The following is a 19,641-nucleotide window of genomic DNA, read 5'->3' as shown; positions in this document are numbered from 1 at the left end:
ACAGTTTCAGGTTAAGAACGGACCTCCGGAATGAATTAAGTACTTAACCCGAGGTACCACTGTACATACATTTTTGTATCTACTGCCCAATAGGCGATTCTGAGATTCTACATAGCAGAGAAAAAGAAGCCACATACATAATGTAATTCGTACACTTTGGCTACATATATATCATGTCTGGAGTATGGAGGAGCTAATTCACATATATATGCCATGCAGGATTCTACCCATAAGTTTCAAAGTGTTAACCCAACTTATTTCTGGGTGCTTTCGTGTTTAAAATTGTTTCCTTACAAAGAGGAACCTCCTCCAGATGGCCCCACAGTACTGTTGCCATGGCAGTTTGTGTTGTTGCTTCAGTGTACTTTTTAAGGGACAAAATAACTATTTCCAGTCGCCAGAACAAACAAAAGGGCAGAAAAAACTGGGTAGGGAAATGGTGTGATACCTAGAAACTCACCCACTATTCCAAACCCACCTGAATTCCTCTGGGGGTCAAAAATAGCCATAGGACAATTAAAACAGAGGAAGAGAAGTGTTAGCTGCATTTTCCATTCTAATATGAAATCAAATGCAAACATCTGGAAAATAAATTCAGAGGAGATAGTAAGTTGTGTGGGGAAGACTTTAAAGAGCTTCTTTTAAATTTGTTTACCTGTTTAACTAATAACTTATTTAAAACAGAGTTTCCAACTGACACCCTCCCCCAAGTACCTGATCTATTATTGTGTGGCAGGAGTAACTTGATCTGTGAATAAATAAGCATGTGAAGCTTTAAGGTGTGGAGATGAACATCATCACCAGCTAATATTTCCACACCAAACTGCTCTTAAAGGCACTGTTACAAAGGTAACAGTTGGAAGCCCTGTTGAAAAGAGCAGATAATTTAGTTATGTTTTAAAGCTACATTGGCAATTGCAATAAGTTTGCATTCAATATCTTGAAGCAAGAGAGTTTTTATTAAATAGAAGTTAAAACAACAAGTTTTCTGCCTTCAGCTGGTCAGGCTCCACCCACTCATAGATTCTCCAGGGATCATCTTCCAACTCCCATCCCAGTGTTTCTTATACGGAAAAGTCTCTCAATTACTACAATCACCACAGTCATCATATGCAATCCTAGTTCACAGGATGGATAATTTTTGGGAGTACACAGGTGCATTCCCATCAACTTGTGGTATGGGGAATCAAACATCCTGTCAGGTCACAATCCCACAAATTTAGGTTCATAATAAGAGTTACTTTTAGCTGTGCAGCTTTTCCTTTAATGCTTGCTTGATGTGCAGACTTTAGCAGATTATAATGCTTCTCTCCATGCTGTGAATATATCACCGTCTGAGGTGAAATAGGAAAGTGCCGCCCTCCCACCCCCCTTTGGTTAACTGGGGTGACATGACTGCAGCTTCTGGGTTCTGGTGAGATCTTGTGAGAGGTCTGTGAGATCTCACCAGAACCGGGAAACCAAAGCTGCTTCTCCTCACTTCTCTGGCATTGGTGGCAGAGGTGGGCACAGTACCTGTGAGGGTGCCACCCCTTGGGATTCTGCCGTCCCATCCGAGGCGGCTGTCTCAGACCTCCTCATGGGCAGGACGGCCCTGGAACAGAGGGAATTGCCTTATACCAGGTCAAACTTCTAAAATAAAGGAGGACTGCAAATTCTAACATAATGAGGAACCTGTGAGACTACCACCCATCACCTTTGACCATGCTGGATGGGTCTGATGAAAGTAGGAGTCCAAAATGTCATCCAGGTGTACTACAACTCCCACCAGGCCCAGCAAGCATGACTGATGCTCAACGGTAGGTGGAGGGCACCAGGTTGACGAAGACTCCTCTAGCCAGTCCAGCACAGTTAAGATGGAGTAGGCTGAAAATTAGTTTTAAAACCAGATGGTGCTCTCAACATAAACTGTAGGATGATGTCCCAAGTGGTCTCTCTCACTCCCTTTCCCTTCCCGAGCCCTACTAAACAACCCTACTGAGCCACACGAGGAATTGCTGAGGATCTTCCCCACAGCATAAACTAGCTCATGGATTGGAAAGAAACAAGGCAGAGTTCACTGTCCTAGGAAAACCGAGCTCAAGCCAACTTTGGATTTGATTCATTGGTCTGCCTGCCTCTCCATTGTTAATACTCCAAGGCCTCGGTCGGGGGGGGGAAGGGAGTGAGCGAGGAAAAGCTATTTTTATCTCTCTCGTTCCCTTTCATGCATTCTTCCGAATTTCCCCTTGGCCTTGCAGAAAAAGAAAGTCATCACGCAACTCCCAGCGGGCAGCGGCTGCTTTAAAAAACTAAGCCCGCCCCCTGGCTGGAGGGAGGGTTCCCTAGCCGGTGACGTCTGCCGCGCTCATTGATAAAAGCCGCGGGATTCCCTGGCCGCGGGTAGAGGCAGCGTGCGCGCGCGAAACTGCCGGGGCTCCACGTGATTTTTGTGCGGGGAGAGAGAACCGGGGAGAGGCCCGGCCCGCTCGCAGTAAGTGGGCCCCGTCAGCCATGGAGCCCGCTTGCTTCCTCCAGCCGCACCCGTTCGGCGACCCTGGGGTGGGCTCGGACTTGTACAAGCCTTCGCCTCCCGCGGTCACTTCGCCCAAATCCGACCGGGTAGAGCAGCCGAAGCCAGCCGAACCGACGCGGATCATCACCGACCCGGTCTCCGGCAGATCCTACAGCAAAGGCCGCCTGCTTGGAAAGGTACCTGCGGCATCTTGGGAGAGCGGTGGGCGAAGGAATTTCTCCCTTCCCAGCCCCGCTGCCTTCTACTCTGAGCCGGCCGGCTTCTAGCGTGTGCGGCCAGGGCTGGGTTCTGGCGCGCCCTAGTGAGGGATCGTGGATTTAAGGGCCAATTCCGACACCAGCACCCCGAAAGCTGCCCGCGAGTTACGGCGGAGGAGACTTTCGCATAGGGTGACGAACAGCAGCACCCGCGGCTTGTCGCGATAGGGGACCCAAAAGTGTCTCATCCGCTTCCCTTCCTCCCTCTTCTCGTTCTCTATTTGCTCGCGTGGAGCGTTTCCTTCCCCCGCCAAGACTTCCCGCTTGATCCGAGGCAGGCATGTCGAGGCACGATTCTCTCTCCCACTCCCCCCCCCCATCTCGTTTTGTGTGGGGCTTCGGGTGCAGATGGGGCTTTAATATTTAACCACTCGTCATTCATTCCCCCACTTCGTATTTTAGTGCGCTCTTCCCTGTCCACCCACCCCCAAATGAGGAATCGTCCCAACAAGCGAGCGGAGCTTTTAAAGAAGACTAGATAGAAATGGTTAAGCTACCCAAGTGGGTCTTAGTTGGGGGGGTGCGAGAGAGGGAGAGATAACGAATAGGAGGCGGGAAATGGCTGTTGTTTTCCCCAAAAAATTATAATAGGCCATCTCTTAGGACTTCTCCAGGGCAGCTATGATTCCATTTGACTGAGTCAAGCACGTCTGGGACCGGATGTTCAAATCGTAGTTCTTAGCCCTTTGGCGACTAGTAAGCCGTTTTCTGGTGGGTTTCTTTAGGTTTTGGGTTCTCTTGCAGATGCTGAACTGCAACTACTGGTCTAATTCAGTGAATATGTTCTGGGATGCCATAACAGATCCCAAGTGCATTCTTATACTATTTGTACAACATGGACCACAGGGATTGGGGGGGGGGGAGAGGGGGGAAGGGATATGGTTGGTGATTTAGATTACTTAATCTGCATTATTTATAGTCCTACTTCAACAAAATAGGTGCTGGGGAAAGCTGACCACCATACCTTACACCTTCCAGAGAGCTAGCGTGATACCATGATTGGAGTTCTGGGATGGGATGTAGATGGCCATATTTAAAATTCTGTTTGCATGAAGTTTGTTGAGTTCCCTTAGGCTGGTCATAGTCTCTGCCAACAGTTCTGTACAGGGCTAAGATCAGTGGCGTAGCGTGGGGGGTGCAGGGAGGGCCGGGCGCAACATCTGGGGGTTAGGGTTAGGGGGTGCAAATCCATGGGTTAGGGGGCACAAATTACTTGCCTTGCCCCGGGTGCTGACAACCCACACTACGCCACTGGCTAAGATTATGCTACTGTGACCTCCTTGGAAGAACGGTGGAGCCTAAATGTAAAAAATTTAGCAGACAACTTGGGGATTGGATCCCAACAGTTTCTCATGTTTATCCAGGAGTGTCAAGTAGCTTGCTTACCTCATGCAGTAGATTGCTATTGGAGGCTTGCTAATCTGCAATATGGAGGTTTCAGAAGGGTGGTGAGTGACTGTTTCTGCTTGAAACATACGTTGTAGATATTTTCCACATTTATTATGCAATTTTTGTGATATACAAACGACATGAGAAACTTGGTATACATACTTGTATAACATTATTGTTTATAAAATCCTAACAATAATAATAAGCACATATCTGATGCTTACTGTTGCGAAGCCATGTGAGCTTGCTAAAGATCAGGGATCAGCAACCTTTTTCAGCCGTGGGCTGGTCCACCGTCCCTCAGACCCTGTGGTGGGCTGGACTATATTTTGGGGGGAAATGAACGAAATCCTATGCCCCACAAATAACCCAGAGATGCATTTTAAATAAAAGGACACATTCTACTCATGTAAAAACACGCTGATTCCTGGTCTGTCCACGGGCCAGATTGAGAAGGTGATTGGGCCGCATCCGGCCCCCGGGCCTTAGGTTGCCTACCCCTGCTAAAGATGCTCAAATGGATTCTAGGCAAGGACTTCAGTGATTGGAGAAGGGGCCTTCTGTCTGCTGTTCCCTTAAAGGAGCATGGGCCTTCAGGGTTCCATTCATCCTTTGTTCCATTCTATAGCATCATTCCCTGGCAAATGCAAATTTTGCTCAGCAGCCGATTTACTAACAAAGTCTGCAAAAGGATGCAATTTTTGTTGACAGTTAGAAAGGAAAAAAGATGACAGAACATTTTAGAACAGTAAAACAAATACAACACTGTGGTAATAGTTGATAAGATGTTGCATGACTGCACTGGTTATATGCATTGCAAACACTGGTTTCCCAGACTGCGCATATATTTTTCTTTTTTGCCTTAGAACTCTTCTGATTCAATTTTTTCCCCCTGGCTCAAAACCACCTTGCTCATTGAGCAATCTGTGTAATCAGGTTTCAGAGGAGGGGGTGGGGGAAAAGCAGCATTTCCACTGGAAATCTCTCCTCTTGGTGAGCAAAGCTGGCATTGTTTCGAAGATCGTGCTTTGAAGGAGGGGTGCGTCGGTTGGTTCCTTTTGCCCTACATCAAACAATGTGATGTGTCATATGGAAAATCTGCTCATTGTGTATGGGGGTGTCCTGGCACTTCCAAACGCGGTAGAGCTAATGTCGAATTTGGCAGTGTGTATAATTCTCTCTCTCCCCCCAACCCCTGTTCTTACTGCTTCTTTGAAAGATCCTTTCTGGCAATACCAGCCAGAGCTGTTTCTGTGCTGATGCCCAAGCTAGGATTTTATGAGAAACTGGTTTCTCTTTGTTCAGGATGTTGTATAGGTGTGAGGCTTATTTTAGGTAAGGTGTAGGCTGCAGCAAAGATATACTTTCTTTACAGCTGGAAAAACCTGTCTCTAGTCCTCCTTCAGTGCTGGTTGTCTTGTGAGATCATATGCTGTTAAAATCATATTCTGTTAAAAAAAGCATGACGACAGTGGGTGTGGGGAAACCCAAAGGAATAGACACAAACCCTAGGATAGTGAGAGCTGTAACATGAAATAAAATGTATGCCTGGAGAATGTGCTAAACCATAGTCAGAAGTGGAACTGTTTCTTTAAAATGGAATGTTTTCACTACATAACATGTTCAAATGTTTGAATTAGGAGAATATTTTGTGTACCATTATGAAAATAAGTTGGTTTTCAAGTTACACAAACTTGCCCATAAATTTTGAATATCCAAAGGGGCAGGACACAAAAGCTGGACTTCCTCTGTTCAAGTTCCTCAAACTTGTCCCTCCTGACTTGGAATGGAACTTTTATTTTATTGAGCCATATACTTGGCCTAGGTTATAATTTCGATATATTGCAATGTCACTGAGGGAATGGAATGGAATGAAAGAAATGTCTTGAGCATGTTTCCCAAACTTTAAACTCGTTTAAACAAAACTTGGAAGCCCGTGAAATATTTGAATTGATATTTGAATTGATTATTGAGTCTGTTCTTTAGCACCATGGTTGAGATATTACTGTGCTTAAGTGGCTATGACCATGTTTTGAAGTAGTCCATCCTTAAAGGACTTGAAGGGTGAGTTCACATTAGCTCTTACCATCTTGCTGGGTTCCTGTTTTGGTATACTTTGCCTGAGGTGCTAAGGCAGTGATCTCAGGCATATGTTAGATGTTTCTCACACTTCAGGTTAGAATGCTGTTAGTCATGCGGCAATTGCATTTTCTGTGATCTCATTCTACTTAGATCTGAATTGGATCCTGTCCTAATCCTGTTTCCTTGCTTTTTGTGGTCTTGATGTCTAGTTCTAGTTTTAGGCGAAGATCTGAGAGAATGCTGAGTATGTTGAAAGCAGGCACATGAACCTCAGTCCAAAGTCCAACCATTGACAAGCATCAGACCTCTGGGGTCTCTAGCAAAAAATGGTCTTTCCATTACTACTTATGAGCCTTTTAACTAGAGATTTTCTGTATATACAGCATATGCTGTACAACCAACCTTCTGAACTAAGGACTCCTCTTCTGATACCCATTACGCATGAATGAAAGCAGGCAGTTCTTCCAGTAACTTGTGATACCTTAAAAGAAGAGCTTTAAAATCTATCCTCAACTAGTGTTTTATGTTGACTTAGTTTTGGTGGCAAATATAGTCCTAGCACTTTGGCTGAAGACCGCGGTTCCCCTATTTTTATTTTAGAAGTCAAATTGATGGTACAGGTGCCAGGGGGAAAGGAGACCTGAGATGCTTCCCATGAGTTGCTAATCTATCATGGACAAGAAAGGAGTTCTCTTTAGCCCACCCTCCTAATTGCTGCCTTATTGGTTTGCAGGGTGGATTTGCAAGGTGCTATGAAGTAACAGACCTCTCAAGCAACAAGACCTATGCAGTGAAGGTCATTCCTCACAGCAGAGTGGCCAAGCCACACCAGCGGGAGAAGGTATGTAGCTCCCTAGTCCTGAGCAGAATGAGGATAGCTGGGGTGTTGGCCATGTCCTAGCTACCAACTCTTTCTGATTATGCTTCTTCCAGATCATCAATGAAATCGAGCTGCACAGAGACCTGCACCACAAACACATCGTGAAGTTCTCACATCATTTTGAGGATACGGAGAACATCTATATCTTCCTTGAGCACTGCAGCAGGAAAGTGAGTCCCAACTTTTCTTTCTCTACAGAGAACCTGTACCTCCCCATCAAGCATACTTTAGTTCTATTGGACTCAATGTTTTATTGCACTGTGAACAAAGGGCAGCAGAAATAGAACCTGTAGAATGGTTTGCACTGAACAACAGGTCTCTGCCTATACGAGATATATCATCCACTGGATACTTCCCATGGGTACAATGGATGAAAGTATGGTTTTCTGTTATGATTAGACGTGGTAGGAAAAGATGGGATATATTACTGCAGCATAGGGAGTTACTGGATTAGAATGCCTCTTATTGTGTCAAAGCAGTAGGACCAGTAATAGTGGCAATTAGTGCCGCTGTCAGACATTTCCCAGGAGTGCTGGGGACCATGTAGGTCAGGCAGACCTCTTTCAGCATCCTTGGGAATGTAGGAATGTTCACAGGCAGGTTTCCTTACCGATACTGAATTGGCACATTTGCTGTTTGCCATTTGATACTCCTGCTTTGCATGATACAGCGCCACAAATGCTTGCATAAGAATCTGTCATACAGGTGCCCTTGGCGTGGAAGCTGCAGCTGCCATGCATAACAGTCATGCTGTTTTAGCTGCTTGTTCTGTTTGCAGTTCAAACCCCTGTAAACACAGTAAGTCAGCCACTGGCATCTTAATGGCTTTGGCTGCTCTGGGATAGATCAAACTTGATATAAAACTGCCCTGCAAGGATTACTTGTTGGAATAGTGCTTGTATAGAAGGAATTGGGATCGGATCCAGGATTTCACACAGGAACTTCATTTTGCTAAAACAGAACTGGTTATTGCTATCTAGAGGCTTTTCTTGGAGCACTTCAGTTGCATTTCTTAATGTTTAATAGAGTTCGTTTATCTTCATTCGGCTTGCTTGTAAGCCTTGCATGATTAAATCTGCAGTCTTCACATCCATTTTGGAATAACTGTTGGGAGAGGTTTAGTAAATCCCCCTGGACTCAGTATAAAGGGCACATTGTAGCAAATCTTGGAATCTTTGTGATTAGACCCTGAAAAGAGATTTATTTTGAGAGAAGCCATAAAACATGAAGACGCATCCCTAGCTGGATTCAGAGGTTTAGGATGGGAGAAGGAGGAAAATCTGATAGTGGAAGACAAGTGTGTGAGAGTTTGGAATACTTGCCCATACCACTGTTTTGAACCTGAGAGGAGGTTGGCTTAGCATTGTCCAGTGAGCTTCGTGGCTGAGGAGTCCTTTGAATATGGTGCTTCAATACTAATACTGGAACAACTACACCGCCCTGGTTCTTGCCTGCAATACACCAGGACAACTAGTCATTCTTAGACTAATAATAGTCTGCAAGAGCATCTCTGTAACCAAACCTTTTCTCTTGCAGTCTTTGGCACATATCTGGAAATCCCGGCACACCCTTCTGGAGGCAGAGGTCCGATATTACCTCAAACAGATCATCTCTGCCTTGAAATACCTCCACCTTAAGGGCATCCTGCACCGGGATCTGAAACTGGGTATGTGCAACATAACTGCTCTCTTGTTCATTTGGGAGCAAATTTGTATTGTTGAGGTTGAAGTAACCTTCAGAAGTCAGCATCTAATCTCCTTGTATCTTAGAAACTTGCATTTTAAAAATACAAAAACTGGGTTTCTAGATACTAAAGCCTATTCAGGAAATGCTGTTCTGTGGGGAATAAGCACAGCTTTGTCTTCTAGGTATCTAGAGGAGGAACTGCTGAGACAGTTGCACAATGTTTGACATTTAGAGCCCTGTTATTTTCTGTTGCAGGTAACTTTTTCATCAATGAAAACATGGAACTGAAAGTTGGAGACTTTGGTTTGGCTGCCAGACTGGAGCCCGCAGACCAGCGAAAAAAGTAGGTGGCTTGATGGATCACTTTCGTATGCTCTTTCATTGTCGAATGCTGCCCTAGCTTACTCCAGAGTAAAGAGGTTCTCTTACAGTGTCTCCTTGGCCTGTTTATCCTACCACACACACCCCTTTGCAGCTGTGTGCATTTGGGGAAGGGGGAATTGGAGCACAACAGGGACACTGGACTTGAAATACTCCTTTGCTTCAGCCTGGAACTTGGTGGTGAAAGGAACAAAGCAGTTACTGTGTGTGCAGTTCTGTCTAAGGCAGAAGCCTCATGTTTGCACAGCAGAGAGAAACAATGCCCAACCTTATATTGGATTTCTGCCTCATGCAAAGTGTTGCTGCTGTATATGGGCAAGCATACAGCGTAGAAAGGAGTTCTGGATGGGGAAGGGTTCTTACACACAACAGGGTAGCAGTGAGTGGGTATAGGTGCAAGGGACAGGCGAGTCAGTACTATTGCGATTCTAGTCAGAAAGATGTGGCTGAGGCTACTGGGAGGCTCACGCAGCAAAGTAGTATGGTATTGGTTGGTTCATTCACATGTTGCAGGGGCACCAGGGGGCTGGAAAAGGAGCTACAGTGAGATGCGCCAGTCAGAGCCTCAGCTGCAGCCTTGAAAACTGGCAGAATGATCTTGTCAGATCAGGGTTTTTGTTACCCACTTGATCAGCTGTGATCCTATTGTAGTAAAATAAACCTTGCTCACTGTTTGCTTCGAGTTAAGAAACTATAATCCAGCCTGTACTATTGCAAAAGAGGACGCCCAACGTCTAACAGTAGAACTCTTTAAAAAAGGGGGGGAAAGAGACCTTTTTAAAATAAGAGTTCTGTGGTTAATTGAATCGCATGTTGTAACTTTCCCCCAGGTACATGTTTACTCAGCTTAAATCTTTGCAGTAGGAAATGAATCTGAGAGGATGTTGTGAAAGTGGTATTTCTGTAGAAACTTCAGTGAGGTTGGTGTGGCTTGGCCTGGTCTATGGTAGAAGATCTTAAGATGTCACAAACGAAGCTGCCCTGAGCCAGACCACTTGTCCATGATAGCCAAGGGTTTGAGCCTGAGACAGAGTTCTGCATGCAAGGCCTGCACTCTATTCTTTCCCCTTTACTCTTCTGGCAGCAGTATTTCCTATGCCGAACTTCCCTTTTTGTACTGCTGACTTGGCAAGGAATCCCTGCTGTAGCCCAACTAATGATCCTATGTGTGTTTGCTTCCAGGACTATCTGTGGTACCCCCAATTACCTTGCCCCCGAAGTGCTCCTGCGACAAGGGCATGGACCGGAGTCAGATGTGTGGTCTTTGGGCTGTGTCATGTAAGTCCAAACCATGTTTTTTCCCCCTCTGAAGGCTTCTTGCAGGCCTGTTTCAGTTCTGCAACTTCTTGGCTTTTTAGCTCTTTTTGTATAGCTAAATGGGAGGAAGCAGGATTCTTTGGCCAGCATGTTCTAGCAAAGTGGTTCTCAACCTGCAGATCCCCAGATGTTGTTGGACTACAATTCCCATCACCCCTAATCTCTAGCCTTGCTAGCTAGGGGTGATGGGAGTTGTAGTCCAACAACATCTGGGGACCCACAGGTTGAGAAAGGCTGCCTAGCACAACATAAACCTTGTTGAAGATTAGGTACTAAAAATAATAGGCTACAAGCAAGAGCTCGGAGTGGGTGGCAAATGCAGGAACCCTGAAGAGAAGCTGCGATGAAATTAAATGCATGAAGCGTGGAGTCTGCATGCAGCCGAGCAGCCTAAATTCTAGCTGTTGACACCTTGCTTCAAACAAAGGATTCCTCTTCTCAAAAAATGTTGATGGCTTTGTCGGGGAAATTGTTAGTTAGCCACAGAGCACCACTGCATATCCCTCTATCTGGGGCTCAAACAGACAGGTGGTAATTGAAGTTGGGGTTATTGGAGATTGGTAGAATGAGGAATCAGTTTGCTCCAAGTATGTTGGGATCAAATTGCAAACAGCTTTGTAGGCCTTCATGCTAAGTGCTTATTGCCTCCCTATTGCTTCCTACAAATGCTGAAGCGCTTGTGTCAGCTTGACAGCGTAGTGCACCATGTTCTGCACAAACACTTACCGAGGGCATCTTAAGAGGGAAAGTAGCGGTTGAAGCTTTTCAGAGGTTGATAAAGCTGAGGGCTTTGCCAATTTATTTTAAGTGCTCTTGGCTATGATAGTCGTGTGGAATTCAGGCTACCTGTTGGGTCCCCTGAGCAATGGAAGTATTGGTCTGAGTATTAGATAAAAGATGCTTGTATGCTGAGCACATGTTGCTAGCATAGCTTGACTGCAACTAGACCCATAAAGCTTTGCCCATAATGACTGCTTAAATGTATTTCTGGGCCATATATAAGAAGGTCTGTTTTAAGGACAAATCTGTTTATCTGATGAAACTCGAAACGCCACAAAGCTGCTGCTAATCTTCCACAATCTTATTGACAATTTCTTTAGAACAAATGGAAAAAGTGGCTGGCCTGTGGTTCACAGCTGGCTATTTGGCTCAGGTGCTATTCGGCTGCTTTCCGGAGTGTCGTCTTAAAAAATAGTTTGTGCCTTCAGTTGTCTTTGCCCTGGTTAGCCACAGCTTCCTGTTAAGTTTTCACAGCGCAGTAAATGGAAATTTTTATCTTGAGTGCTGGGGGGTGAGAGAAGAGTAGCCTTGAACCTGGTGACTGCAAAGGGGAGATCCCTCCTTCTCTCCTTTTCCCAGTTTTCAGCTAGGCACAGAACCTCTTCTAGAAAGGCTTGGCTTGTTAGCTCTGATCACATGGAAGGACTGTCACTTGCTCTCCGGATGTGACTCCGGTCTGCAAGCACCTGAAGCGACAGCAGTGTCTTATGAGCTTCATTACAGGGAGCACTTAATTGGGTGTTGCCGCCTGTCAGACTTCCTCCAGAGTTGTTGCTGAGTCATGTGCTCATGGAGGCTGCCAAGGGCAGGCTGCTAGGCCAGAACTATTCTGGAGTCTCCTCAGCACTGAGTGAATTCACCACTTGCCACCTTTCTTCTCCCCACCCCTCAGGTACACGTTGCTATGTGGGACCCCCCCTTTTGAGACTTCTGACCTCAAGGAGACCTACAAGTGCATCAAGCATGTCACGTACACGCTCCCAGCCTTCCTTTCCCTACCAGCCAAGAACCTGCTTGTTGGCATCTTGAAACGCAACCCCCAGGACCGCTTCACGCTGGAGGAGATCTTGGACCATGAGTTCTTCACCAAAGTGAGCAGCAATCTTCTGTGTGTGTGTGTGTGTGTGTGTGTTCTAGCGATGTCACTGCCAAGGTAGTAAGCTAAGCTACACAACATGCTGTAAGGTGAGAAGTGGCAATATCTCTTTCTTGGGGTGATAACTTCTTCCTATTCATATGGAGTCTGTGACTGGGCCACCTCCATTATTGGAATGGCAGTGTTCTATTAATATGGGTGTTAGCTCCTGGGATCCTGCCTGGATTGCAATTTAGATAATTACATCCTGCTTCTAATTATCGCTTAACAATCCTCAGATATCTTTGCTCTATGCTGCCTGGTTATTATACCCTTTCCAAGGGTGCATGTGATTTAGAGGACTTGCAAAACTTGTGAATGTGGCCAAATCCTGTCGATTGGCAATAGGGCCTTGAAGAAGCTGGCATTGGTCCAGTATATTGTGTACAGTCTGTTCTGATGCATAGCTCAGCTTTGCTAATTAGTTTTCTCAACTTTCAAGGGATACACGCCTGATAAGCTCCCACCCAGCAGCTGTGTGATGGTGCCAGAACTGAACCCTCCCAACCCTGCCAGGAGCCTGTTTGTAAAGGTCACAAAGAGTCTCTTTGGGAAAAGAAAGTCAAAAGGTAAGTTGCACATTGACCTCTTGTTCTGGGAACTGACTGTAGCCCCTGTGAAAACTTATGCTCACACTTCTGCTTAATAAGAACCAAAGGCCCACCTAGGTCAGTGTTTGGTTCATGCCAAGGCCAACAATATGCCTTTGGGAAGCACATAAGCAAGGCATGAGGCTAATAGCAACATGTTGGTCCTGCCTGGAAGTAGCCACTAGTTTTCCCTTGATGTTTCATCTGCAGGATTGGGAAACTGGGAGATACTAGGATTGGCAATAAACTCCAGACACTGCAGCCCTTCACCACCTGATGCATGGAATAGAAGAATATGGGGAAAGGAGGCTTGCCACTTGGATCCGTAAATTAACACCAAGTGGCCAAGCCAGAGCAACCCCTAGAACTCCCATGTCAGTCCCTAACCCCTAATGTATGTACTTGACAGAGTCTACTTTAAGCAATATCTGCAGCCCTGACCTGTAGACTTTGTGTTAGGATCTTATTAACTTGTATTCTTCTTACTTTAGTTAAGAAGGCTCCTTCAGAAGAGAGAGATGATATCTCCAAGCTGGTAACAGGCCTTGTGAAGACCTCCATCTGTAGGCAACTGAGCCACAAAACTGTCGAAGGGAATGAGGTAAACTAACTGCAGGAACTTGGCTGTTCAGTTGTGGCTTTCAGAGGAAGGAAAGAGAAACAAGGAAGTTACCCTGCTATGTGCTGATCAGACTTTCTGTCTCCTTAGGTCACTCCTTTGAATGGTCAGAGTCCTGGCTCTAGCCCAGTAGATACGGTAGCAGAGGAAGGCTCACAGAAATCCATCTCCAGGTCCATTCGTGGGACGATGGCTAGCAGCAGCTGTGAAGGTGAGAAGTGGCAATGTCTCAATTAGCAGTTCCTCCTTAACAGTGTATTTTGGTCAGATGAAATCTGCTGTCTGTCAGGCCTAGTCCCAGGGTGGTAGAGGGCCCTTCAAGAGCAAAGCAGAGAAGCACTTCATCATGGACAGTAGGGCCAACAAGCAGTTTAAGTCTTGAGCAGACTGACTCTGAACTGGCAGGTTCAGTCTCACAATGCCTATCAGTCATCGAAACTGAACAACAAATCCATTCTTAGAGGCAGGGTAACTCTGGATACTGGAGACAATTGGGGAGGGCCATTGCTATCACATCCTTCATTGTTTTTGGAAAAAATCATTTCTGCTCATGGTTAGATAAAGAATTCTATTCTGGGTTCGATGGTCTTTTGGCTGGGTCCTGTAGGTCTTAATGTTAGAAGCGGCTTAATTTGAGGATGTGAAACTGTGGCCCTGCAGAGGTTGTTGGGCCCCAACTTCCTTCAGCCCTAGACTGCATAGCCAGTGGTTGGAGATGATGAGAGTTGTAATCCAGCAACAGGGGGGCAAGGGGTCAACAGGTTCTTCAGCCTTTCTCTTCCCACTCCTGTTTGAATTTTGAGCTTCGGGAGCAGAAAATCTCTTGAGCTTGGCCATGTAAGCTGATTTTGTAAAAACTTAACTATCTTCTTCCCCTCTTTCCCCCACCCACTAGTATTTGAAGACTGTGTCACAGCATCATCTGTCATTGAATCAGCCATTGGTCTTCTGAAGAACTGTCTATCTGTCATGCCACCAGGTAAGCTTCAGGGAGTATCACAATCCCTGGGATGGTTAGAGACAAATGGAAGAACTGTTGTCTTGGATGTTGATATTAGGGGGGAGAAGCAGGAGAGGTGCAGCCCTAGTTCTTCTAACCTGCTAAAGAGGCTTTTAACATCAGGCTCCCTGGATCTCGGTTACCTGATATTTGTCGTCATCCAGAATAAGGGCCACCTCCTTTTAGGTAGCATCCTGATGGAATGCAGAAACTAAGGGGTGGTGTGTTTGTCCATCTACCTATTTATCTAGATAAATGGTAATCCAATTAGATTTGCAACATCTGGGAGTAGGAAAGTTGAGACTGATTCTGTTCCTATCCCAAGCATGACCTCTTCTCTTTCAACCTCATTTCAGTACCACTTTTGAAATAGGTTTGAACCTATTAGCTTTATTTAATGAGTACCTTTCTTCCCTGTCCAGCTGAGAGGAATCCTGCTTCCCTGGCTTGCCATGAGCACTTTGTCTGGGTGAGCAAGTGGGTGGACTATTCCAACAAGTATGGTTTCGGCTATCAGCTCTCCAACCACAGCATTGGTGTCCTCTTCAATGATGGAACTCATATGGCCCTTTCTGCCAACTGGAAGTGAGTGGAAGAAACGGACTTCCTGGAGGGTTTTGAGGTTGGGAAGTGCAGAAGTGTAGTCATGGCCTACCTTGACTAGTGCTCAGGTCCTACTTAGCCACCTTCTGGTGTGGTGAGGGGAACTGCAAGATATTATATGGATCAAATTATTGGGTAACCCACAAGAATGGGAGAAGGGGCTTCCCCTATTTGGAGCAAGGCTAGAGGACTAGATTGTGGGAGAAGTTGAACATTGTGCTAAAGCAAGCATTCTTTTAGTGTGAGCATTTCTGCTTGCCAGGCAGAAAGGCCTCCCTTCTCCCTGTGTGTTCTGGGGGTTCTACCAACCCCCGCCCGCAAGTAGCTGGAGGAGGAGAGGAGGGCAAGCCCAGTTTGCAATAGCAGGCACCCTTGCACTGGTTCCAGCGAGTTGAATGCACTTAGTTGAATCAGGACCTATCTTTATGATCTTATGGCGGTGGGGACAGTGTGTTTACCCACCTGGGGGTTTGTCTTAGGATGATGCAAAAGGTCTGATTCAATAAGGAACAGACAACCTTTAAGGGTTTGGATTTTTTGGAGCTGAATTTTTATGACTACAATCTGACTACTGCAGCTAACTGCATTCTCTTTCCCTTCAGGAAAGTGCATTACAACCTGACAAACAGCAAGCATTTCTCCTTCCCGGCTTCAGCTGTCCCTGAGCAGCTGCAGGGGCAGATGGGTGTCCTGCAGTACTTTGCCTCATATATGGAACAGCATCTAATGAAGGTGAGCAGCTGCCTGGCTTGGCGTAGTTGGTATGTGTGTAAAGAGTTAGTTGCATTGGCTTGCTGACGACTCAGCTCGATGCAGAAAACACGAGTTGTGTTTTAGCAGAGAACAATCCCCCCTTGCTCTCAAGTATGTTTGACCATATGCAAGGTTCATAGGAAGAGCCTCCCTTGAAGGGTCTTGTGGGATACACCTGAAAGCATTGAAGCTTTCATCGTATTGGCCAAACTTTGGTTCGTGGCTCCAAACACCAAAGCATGTATTTGGTAGGCTCTTTACTGCCAGATTCTGCACTCCTAGTTGCCTTGCCAAAGCCTCGATTGGTGGATGGAGTAGGACTTCCTTTCTCAAAGCAGAGATGATCCATTAAACGGATGTGCTAATTCATGTTTCTTGAATTTGGCCAATACTTACCTTCTCCTTTGGCTTGGGAGTAGTGTCAGGGATAAAGTTATACAGAAAAACAATTGCTAGGACAAAGCCAGTCATGTGGTGCCAATGATTCTCTAATTTCTCTTTTTTCTTCCCTTCTCTCCACTCCCCCCCCCCCCTCCAAAAAATCCCAGGGAGGAGACTTACCCAGCATAGATGAGACTGGACATGTTCCACTGTTGCTTCTACAATGGGTGAAGACTAATCAAGCCTTATTGATGCTTTTTAGCAATGGAACCTTTCAGGTAATAATGGGCACCAAGTCTTTTTAGCAGATTACGTAGGCCCTATGTCCTACCTATTGATGGAGGTGGCACATGTTGGCGTTTCATATCCACACTTCAGCTCAGTTGCTATAACTATTGTGTGGGGTATAATCTGAAGTGTTGCCTTTTGCTTTGGAAAATAAGCTTTCTGTGGAGTGCTTCTGAGAATGTGGATGCTAAGCTGAAAGTAGATGCTGGGCTATCTGCTTTGTAGAGCACATTCAGTTTGTTATGCCTACTCTGCTATTTTTGAGTAGCAGCTGGTGTCTTGAAATTAAGAATTCTAACACATTTTAAAGCACCTCTACAAATACTAAACATATCTGATTCCATAGGCCCTTTTCTAAATCTAGATTCCTATCCCTTCAGCAATTTGCCCTTTGTTTCCACTTAGATGGAGATGTCTGTGGTGGGGGCATAAAACTACCCTCCATATTAAGGCTATGCTAGCAGATACCTAGGTGCAGGCCGTGGTTGATGGCTAAACCCAATTGAGTTGGGAGTTGAGGGTAGGGAGTGCTACACAGAAAGAGGCACAAGTATTAAATGTCTGTTGTGCTCCATCTCCTTTATTCTAGGTGAACTTCTACAATGATCATACCAAGGTGATCTTCAGCAAACCTGACCACACCTGCCTCCTCACCTACATAAACCGTGACAGGAATTCCTACACCTACAAGCTCAGCAGCATTGCAGAACTTGGCTGTTCACCGGAGCTCCAGCGTAGGCTCAAATACATCCTTAAGCTGCTTCAACAGCGAGTGGATGCATAAGGCTACAGGGTGGACACCTGGTATCCTTGGCCCTTTCTGTTCTTCCAAGAGCTTTGTTGTTAACGGTGCAGGAGAAGGCAACGCTTGAGACATCAGAATTCTTCCTTAGTCACATGCCTTTCTACAAGGGAAAACTTCAAAACCCAAACTGCACTCAGATTGGGCCAAACCCTTCTTCGGAATCCATCAACTTCTGGGATGCTAGCCACCTAATGACTTTTTATTATTGTTAAAGAAATGGGATTTTTTTTTTCACTTGCTTTGACATGACATCTCCAGTCCACATTGGAGAGGAGGAGTAGAGATAACTGCCTTTACTCCTGAGTGGCCTTTGCACAGATGGTTATGCACATTGGCTTGTTCATGGGGAGGGGAGAATCTGTGATCCATACACTCCATGGGAAACAAGTAGTGAGGGTAATAGCAAATCTCTTTTTTTAAAAAAAAGTTTTCTGAGTTTTGTCCAGTGCCTAATGCCAAATCTGCTGTTGGATCTTGGCATCTCAGAGTCTTGAAGGGTTAAAGGGCTGTGAGTCCAGTTCATGTATTCAGGCTAAATCAAGTGATTTCTGTTGTGAGCCATTTCAGGCTCTTGCAACACTACCGCTGCCTTCCCGTGGAATGCAGTTTTTCATTTTGTTTTTTGCTCAGAGTTGCATTACTTGCCTAATCCTTGGCTGGTTCTGACTCATGGACCAAACAAGAAATCTGTGAATTGGGTGTGGCTGCTCTGCTAAGAAGGGCAGCAGAAACGGATGCTGCAGAGGCACAAGATCAGACAAACTGCTTCCCTGCTTTAGCTGTGATAGGACTACCACAATCCTTGGGGGACTGTAGTTAGCTGAAGAGCCAGCTGGCTGCCTTCTGGAATTGGTAGGGAAGAACTGCTGCAACTCTTTAATTTGGGAGGAACAGAGGTAGGATAGCTGAATCTTCAGTCTGAAATCAGGGTTAATTCAAATACCTAGTGCTGCTGCTGCTGCTAAGCACTCGAGGCTGCAAAGGTACATGTTGGGTAATGGAACTGTTACACTAATTAGGCAAATGGGATTTTTTTTTTCTTTTTGTGCTGAGACTGTGAAACACCCTGTTTGCCTCATTTTCTCAGCTGTTTTCATTCCAAGATGCAGCAGAGTTATTCTGTAAATTGCCATGGTACAGACTTGAACGGCTTCGTTGGAAGCTGCCAGTTTAATGTTTTGAACTTGACAAGACTATTTGTCCAGCTATGGAGCCTAAATGGTGTGAACATCCTAAGATTTATTTATGTATTTATGAGCTATTTATTTTGCACCTGTGTCTTGTCAATCATTGCACACCATGTCTCCAAAAACCCAGCTGTCTTGATTACAATAAAACTCATTTTTATTTAAAAGCAAAAGAACAATGGTTACTTTGTAAGTGTCTCATTGGTGGTTAGGAGTTTCATTGGGGCTGCCGGCGAGGCAAATAAAAAGCTGTATCAATGTTTCCTTGGTCTAGACTACTATGACATATTCGTGCTATGGAAAGCTGCTTTATATATTAGCATGCCCCCAGAGGAAATTTGTTTTTTTAAAAATATTTATTAAAGTTTTTCCATATGAATACATAGTTGGTTCACAATACAATATCTGCCATGACATATTTTCACAACTTCTCTGGACTTCCTCTCATCTCCCACTCCCATTTTCATCATAAAAAAGGAATTTTCCAGCAATTTATCATCTTATTTGCATTTTATGTCCCACAATCTTAATTTATAATCTAATAGTTCTCCAAATGGTTCACATTTTCTCAATCTCACTTGTCTTCCTAATTCTATCTAATTTAGTGGTGCCCGATTGTTTATGATTTAGCAACCTGCTTAACATTCAGCCAAATTACAATATTTTTGTAAATAAATCTTGAATTTCTTCCAGTCTTCTTCCGTCCTCTCTTCTCCCAGGTCTCGAATTCTGCCCGTCATCTCGGCCAGTTCCATATAGTCTATCAGTTGCATCTGCCAGTCTTCCAGTGTGGGGAAATCTTGAGTTTTCCAGTGTTTCGCCAGGAGTATCCTTGCTGCTGTTGTTGCATACATAAAAAAGGTTCGGTCCTTCTTTGCCACCCCTTGGCCGACAATGCCCAGGAGGAAGGCCTCTGGTTTCTTAGTGAAGGTATACTTAAATACCTTTTTCAATTCATTATATATCATTTCCCAGAAGGCCTTCACTTTAGGG

General features: G+C 45.1%; 1 protein-coding gene across 1 annotated transcript; it reads left to right on the top strand.

The window, feature by feature from the left end:
* Positions 1-2,392: 2,392 nt before the first annotated feature.
* On the top strand, positions 2,393-18,829 carry PLK3 (polo like kinase 3). The gene is made up of 15 exons (XM_081913953.1): positions 2,393-2,691; positions 6,977-7,084; positions 7,177-7,293; positions 8,660-8,789; positions 9,065-9,152; positions 10,373-10,468; positions 12,180-12,378; positions 12,865-12,991; positions 13,504-13,613; positions 13,722-13,842; positions 14,527-14,610; positions 15,054-15,216; positions 15,837-15,966; positions 16,536-16,646; positions 17,246-18,829. The coding sequence occupies exons 1-15, from the start codon at positions 2,494-2,496 to the stop codon at positions 17,438-17,440; spliced, it is 1,977 nt and encodes a 658-aa protein (XP_081770079.1). The 5' UTR covers positions 2,393-2,493; the 3' UTR covers positions 17,441-18,829.
* The last annotated feature ends 812 nt before the right edge of the window (positions 18,830-19,641 follow it).

This window comes from Podarcis melisellensis, assembly GCF_964234715.1.
Source record: "Podarcis melisellensis genome assembly, chromosome: 6".
Classification (NCBI taxonomy): Eukaryota; Metazoa; Chordata; class Lepidosauria; order Squamata; family Lacertidae; genus Podarcis; species Podarcis melisellensis.
Note: the sequence above shows the minus strand (reverse complement) of the source record. Positions and strands in the feature narration are given on the sequence as shown.

Bases quoted from the DNA above. Each gene is read 5' to 3' on its own strand.
- PLK3 (XM_081913953.1), top strand. From the start codon at position 2,494: ATGGAGCCCGCTTGCTTCCTCCAGCCGCACCCGTTCGGCGACCCTGGG. The intron at 2,692-6,976 runs GTACCTGCGGCA...ATTGGTTTGCAG, and splicing joins AAGGCCGCCTGCTTGGAAAG to GGTGGATTTGCAAGGTGCTA. The intron at 15,967-16,535 runs GTGAGCAGCTGC...AAAAAATCCCAG, and splicing joins TGGAACAGCATCTAATGAAG to GGAGGAGACTTACCCAGCAT.